The sequence below is a fragment of the Pseudonaja textilis genome, chromosome 3 (genome assembly GCF_049901715.1).
Source record: "Pseudonaja textilis isolate UNSWEBS1 chromosome 3, rPseTex1.2, whole genome shotgun sequence".
Taxonomy (NCBI): domain Eukaryota; kingdom Metazoa; phylum Chordata; class Lepidosauria; order Squamata; family Elapidae; genus Pseudonaja; species Pseudonaja textilis.
In genome coordinates this window covers 64,629,059-64,635,956 of record NC_141992.1, presented here as the reverse complement: position 1 = coordinate 64,635,956, position 6,898 = coordinate 64,629,059, and the positions used below count along the sequence as shown (strand labels likewise).

The 6,898-nt window shown below is 41.4% G+C and overlaps 1 protein-coding gene across 1 annotated transcript in view; it reads right to left on the bottom strand.

Moving 5' to 3' along the window:
- The window catches only part of LOC148126145 (uncharacterized), a 37,408-nt gene that overhangs the window by 11,899 nt on the left and 18,611 nt on the right, over positions 1 to 6,898 (bottom strand). Inside the window, exon 3 of the mRNA XM_087929989.1 lies at positions 1,103 to 1,161. Within this exon, the coding sequence (XP_087786115.1) occupies positions 1,103 to 1,161 (59 nt within the window). The remainder of the gene's footprint in view (positions 1 to 1,102; positions 1,162 to 6,898) is intronic.

Below are 6,898 nucleotides of genomic sequence, written 5' to 3'. Positions count from 1 at the left end.
CATAAGTAATTTCTAATCAAAAGCTTTGTTTACATACTGCACTGAAACACATGCATTGATGGACATGGTCATATTGCTAGTTCTCCCCTCTGACTCGTCAGAGTAGGAACAGTTCAGGCATAAGGTTGAGGGTTTGCCCGTAGGAATCACCCGTAGGAATAGCACCCTGATCAGTAGAAAGTCTCCTTGCTGGAACTGATCAAACAGAATAACAGAGTTAGAAGGGATCTTGGGAGTCTAGTCCAAAGCCCTGCTCAAGCAAGACTCTCTATACCAAATAAATGGCTGTTTAGTATCTTTTTAAAAATCTCCAAAGATGGAGCACCCACAACTTTTAAAGCCAAGCCATTTCCCTGGCTTATTGTTCTCATTGTCAATAATTTTCTCTTCAGCTTAGGTTGCTTCTCTCCTTGGTTAGTTTCCAACCATTGGTTCTTGCGTTGCCTTCTGATGATTTAGTAGATAGGTTGACTCTCTCTTTGTGGCAGCCCTTCAAATATTGGAACAGTGTATCATATCACATCTAGTCCTTTTCATTAGACTAGACATGCCCAATTCCTGTATCTGTTCTAGCCTCCGTGACCCTAATCTTTGTTGCTCTTCTCTGCACTCTTTCCAGAGTCCCAACATTTTTTAATATATTGTGATGAAAACTGGATGCAATATTGCAAGTGTAGTCTTACCAAGGTCTTACAAACCAGTACTAATATTTCATGTGATCTTGATTCTATCCTTCTGTTAATGCAGCCTAGAACTGTGTTGGCTTTTTTGACGTTCACAGTACACCACTGGCTCATACTTAAGTGATTATCCACCAGCACTCCCAAGATTGCTGCTATTGAACCAAGTTTTACCTAATATGTACCAGTATCTTTAACTTTTCCCTACACTGAGTTTCATTTTGTTAGACAGACGATGATGTTGATGTACCTCTCATTCAGCTACCCAACAGTCAGAAGTGAACTCTGACTGGTCTCAAAAGACCTGAGCATGTGCCTTTTCTGACATTTTCATGCATATCACTGCATCAGGGAGATAGATCTTTTCTTCCACTAAGACACTTTTGTGGAGTTGGAGGGAAGGTATAAAAAGAAGGGATTACCTGCAGTCTGTTGGAGGCTGAAGTCTTCATCCATTTGGTTCTGGATGAGAGCTTGGAGTCTATGGAAAAAGCATAGTGGACCAAGTAGGAAATCAATGTCAAGATTTTCCATGATTTCCCATTGAAAAGCTGGGAACAGGTTTGTTTTTGTCTCTCCAAGACAATTTGCTTTTCCAGAAAGGGGACATTATCAGTGATAGATAACTTGACCTTCCTGATGTTTCTGAGAACAGTTTGACTACTCACAACAGACAACAGAAATGTCTGAAGGACACAGGATTCCATCCTTGCAATTCATAATTATTTAAGTGGCCAGCTTTCCATCACATTCTTCCACACAATCCCTACAATTGTCTACAGTAGACAATGATCTAATTTTGTTCTTTAACTCAAGGGATAGGATAAAGATTCAGCTCAGTTCAGTTACCAAGAGTAAAAGTTTAGATGGAATGAAAGACAGGATGTAAATGTGAACATTAAGCAAAACATGATGACTCACCTAAATGGCTCTGACCTAGCATTGACAAGAAACTGGAAAATAGGGAGGAGAAGGAAAAAGTAGGCCAGGAATATGTCAATAGAACATGATATGATGCCAGTTGCTAAAGAAGATCTGAGAAATGGCATCCGGTTTTGTAAAAGGACAAATAAAAAACGTGATTGCAGATTCTCAAGTTACTTTTGGCCAAAAGGAAAGGTAAAATTCGGCTGATTCATCTTGGAATTTGTGGGTAAGTAATTAAACTGGTAGTGCAGAGGAGCAGTCCATGCAAAAAAAAATATTCTAAATGTCAGGGTTGTTCGTTTTCAGAGATCTGATGTGAGTATGCACTAAGGCTAAATGCTCTGTACCAGAGGTGTCCAATGGCAACTTTAGGACCTGTGGATTTCAAGCATATCTGACTGGGGAATTCTGGGAACTGATATCCAGAAGTCTTAAATTTGCCAAGGTTGGACACCCCTAGTCTAGACTTTTTTTTAGTCCAGCAGTACAGAAGAATTCTATTTAGCACTGCAAGATAACTCTAAAGCAAGAGGAAGAAAGCAAAGGCATTGAATTCTACACAAAGGTTAGTTAGGGCTGTGGAAAAATCCTGAATTTGTAATGTATTCAGTTCCAATCTGCTGGATAGAAATAAGCGGTCTGGAACAACTATGGTTGTGACTGAAATTATCAAGTTGTTAACTTACAAATGTGGATTTATTTACTTATTTATTTATTCATAACATTTATAAGCTGCCTATCTTACCTCAAGGTAACTCTATAGGGCTGCCTAAAAAATGAAGCAGCAAACATTTTTTGGTGGAAATTTCCATTTCCTGGCCCTGGACCAGCCCCTAAGACCTCTTAGGGTCTTCCAGAGGTTAGTAAAAACTTGGCTTTTATGGAGGGATTCTCAGGATTAGGTATAGAGCATGGGTGTCAAACTCGATCATGTCACGTGACTATCAAGACGTATCACTATTTTTTTTGCCTTTGCGGAGCCAGGGTGGGCGTGGTCTGCCCATGACGCATCCACCTTGCGGGCCTCCAATTTGGTACTCCTGCTATAGAGCAATGAGGGCTAGAGGTAGTACTTAAGGTGATAGTGTAATATGTTGTGCTTTAATGTTATTATTTTCATTAGGTTATTTTAAAAAATTATCTTTAAACTCCTAGAGTCCCTTTGGACTGAAACAAGGATAAATTGCATAGCTAAATAATGGTGCAATCCTTGATCCATGCACATATATGGAAATAAGGACTTAACCAGATGTCTTTTCCAATGAAGGAAGCTTCACGCTCCTTATTGCTTTTTGCTCATTATTAAATAACTCATGAGAAGCAAGATAAATAGATGCCAAGCCATCAATCTTAACTCTAGACCCCACTCCTTGTCCTGAAAAACAGGCAATGAGAACCTTATGGAGGCAATTTTCTTGGATAGATTCGTGCAAATGGAACAGCTGTGGAAAATCAGCATGGTATCACATTAAAACAAGTGTTTATAGAAAGACGTCTTGTCCTAATTCAGCTGCAGATGCATGCTGGAAAGTTTTTCAGGCTGTACAGTTCGTATATTGTCTTACAAATACAAAGTAACTGAGCAGTTTACAGGAGAATTTAAATGAATTGGTGACAAATTTCTGTGCTCCTTGTTTCCCTCAACATTTTTAGCGTAACATCTTTTCTACGGATGACAAACAGTAATTTTCCTGCTTCTACATGGGTCGGAGAATGAATTAATATGAATTATGACGCTTTTGTATAAAGCTTTGAGTGCGTGCCTTTAAAAAACAACAAAATAATTTACTTTATCTCAAGATCGATCAGAACTGTTATATTAGCTTCTTCTGACAGTGGTGGATTATTGGGTTCGTATTCTTGTAGAATTAATCTACAGAATTTTTTCCCCGCGCATCTTGCCATTCTGGGCCAATGTTGGATTTAACTTGATAGTTTCATTGCATGATTTGGTTTGTGTTTTGGTTTTCCTGACTTCAACTGTAGGTGGCCTGGAAATCTGTGGGAATAGGAAACCAGCCAATATAATGATATGTGTGTGTGTGTGTGTGTGTGTGTGTGTGTATGTATGTGTGTGTATGTGTATATATATATATATATATTTGTTTTCTGAGGTTCTCGCGGGTATTTGTATGTGGATCTTTGGTTGTTCGGGTTTTCTCCCGCGTAAGATTCGAAGTATCTAGGCAACGTTTCGATGAAGTCTCATTCATCATCTTCAGGCTTCTGTCTCCGGCTCTGTGCTTCTCAGAGTAATGTGAGATTGCAGCTGCTTCCTCCTTTTAACTGCCAGTGGGGTGGGACTTGATTGGGTGGGGGCTTGGCTGTGTTCTGATTGGGTGGGGGTGTGTTCTCATTGGTAGGGGTTTGGCTGTGTTCTGATTGGTTGGGGGTTAGCCGTGTTCTGATTGGTTGGAGGCGTGTTCTGTTCAGGTGGGGCTTGGTTGTGCTCAGGTTAGTCTTAGTTGCTGGGGGATTTGAGCTGGTGAGTTGTGATCTTGCTGTTTGGCTTCTAGTTCGTGGTCCTGCTGCATCTTCATAATGGGTGTCGGTTTGCTTCATGTATGGCTCAGAGGGGTTTGAAGTGGGTAATGATGCAGCTGCAGTGCAGCTTCTGGTCCATGGTCGTGTCTCATTTTCTGAATGGGTGGGAGTCTGTTTTCTATATGGAAGTGTGGTGGTGGCATCTTGTGTGGCTCTCATGGGTGTGGGTCTGGTGTCCTTCTTCATGTTAGGTACTCGTCTGTTCATGAGGCGGGTTTCCAAATGGCTGGAAGGCGGAGGTGTCATCTCGTTTGTTCATGCTGTGTGGGCGTTTTTCTATCTCTATGGCTTCTCTGATTATTCTGCTGTTGAAGTGTTCGGTTTTGGCGATAGTTCTGGTATTTTTAAAATCAATTTCATGTCCTGTGGCTTTGAGGTGTTGGACCAGGAGAGGTCGTTTCTTCTTTTTGATTGAGTTCTTATGTTCTTCAATGCGTGCACTTATTCTTCTGTTAGTTTGTCCAATGTATGTGGTAAGGCAGGCAGTGCAGGGGATTTCGTATACTCCTTGGTTTTCTAATTCGATTTTGTCTTTGGAGTTTCTTAGGATGGTGGATATTTTTCTGTTTGTGCAGAATGCTGTTTTGATGTTGTGTTTTTGGAGGATCTTGCTAATTTTGTCTGTAGTGCCTCTTATATATGGGAGGAGGGCTTTGCCGTTTTCTTGTTCTCTGTCTTGGATTTTGGTTGGGGTTTCTTTTTGGATTAGGTGGGTAATCTTCTTTCTTTGGAATCCATTGGCTGTAAGTACGTTGGTGAGAGTGTGTAGTTCGGTTTTTGGTGTTGTTCATCGGCTAAGCATTTTGTTCTGGAGATGAGTGTCTTGGCTACGGAATTGATCTGTGCTGGGTGGTGGTGTGAGAGTGCATGTAGATAGCGGTTAGTATGTGTTTTCTTCTGGTAGATGGTGTGTCCTAGGGAGCCATTGGATCTTTTGTATACCAAGACATCTAGGAAGGGAAGTTGATTGTTGGCTTCTGTTTCCATGGTGAATTGTATTTTGGGGTGTAGGCTGTTGAGGTATGTGAGGAAGTTGTTCAGTTTTTCTTTCCCGTGTGGCCAGATTATGAAGGTGTCATCTACGTATCTGAGCCAGAGTTTGGGTTTGTGGTCGTATTTTTCTAGAGCTTGTGTTTCAAAGTGTTCCATGTAGAGGTTTGCGATGACAGGTGAGAGGGGTGATCCCATGGGTGCTCCTTCTATTTGTTTGTATTTTTGTCCATTGTAGGTGAAGTATGTATTGGATAGGCAGTGGTTGGTTAGATCTAGGATGTGCTTGGGGGGGTTGTATTTGTTTTGGATGGCTTCCTGGGTATGATTCCTGGGTATGATTCCAGCAAGGAAGAAAAAATCATCCAGATGCCCCAAGCTTTATGGTCTCCCCAAAATACACAAAGAAGGAACCCCACTCAGACCAATAGTCAGCTCCATAGGCTCACCTCTACAAAACCTGGCCAAATTCCTCGCCAAACAACTACAACCCTATGCAGAATCCATCAACTCACACGTAAGAAACTCATTCCAGTTCATCGAGATCATAAAGAAACAAAACTTACAACCTAGCGACCTACTAGTAAGCTTCGATGTCATATCCCTCTTCACCCAAGTGCCAATAAAAGAAGCCTTGACAGCCATCCAAAACAAATACAACCCCCCCAAGCACATCCTAGATCTAACCAACCACTGCCTATCCAATACATACTTCACCTACAATGGACAAAAATACAAACAAATAGAAGGAGCACCCATGGGATCACCCTCTCACCTGTCATCGCAAACCTCTACATGGAACACTTTGAAACACAAGCTCTAGAAAAATACGACCACAAACCCAAACTCTGGCTCAGATACGTAGATGACACCTTCATAATCTGGCCACACGGGAAAGAAAAACTGAACAACTTCCTCACATACCTCAACAGCCTACACCCCAAAATACAATTCACCATGGAAACAGAAGCCAACAATCAACTTCCCTTCCTAGATGTCTTGGTATACAAAAGATCCAATGGCTCCCTAGGACACACCATCTACCAGAAGAAAACACATACTAACCGCTATCTACATGCACTCTCACACCACCACCCAGCACAGATCAATTCCGTAGAGCCAAGACACTCATCTCCAGAACAAAATGCTTAGCCGATGAACAACACCAAAAAACCGAACTACACACTCTCACCAACGTACTTACAGCCAATGGATTCCAAAGAAAGAAGATTACCCACCTAATCCAAAAAGAAACCCCAACCAAAATCCAAGACAGAGAACAAGAAAACGGCAAAGCCCTCCTCCCATATATAAGAGGCACTACAGACAAAATTAGCAAGATCCTCCAAAAACACAACATCAAAACAGCATTCTGCACAAACAGAAAAATATCCACCATCCTAAGAAACCCCAAAGACAAAATCGAATTAGAAAACCAAGGAGTATACGAAATCCCCTGCACTGCCTGCCCTACCACATACATTGGACAAACTAACAGAAGAATAAGTGCACGCATTGAAGAACATAAGAACTCAATCAAAAAGAAGAAACGACCTCTTCCCTGGTCCAACACCTCAAAGCCACAGGACATAGAAATTGATTTTAAAAATACCAGAACTATCGCCAAAACCGAACACTTCAACAGCAGAATAATCAGAGAAGCCATAGAGATAGAAAAACGCCCACACAGCATGAACAAACGAGATGACACCTCCCGCCTTCCAGCCATTTGGAAACCCGCCCTCATGAACAGACGA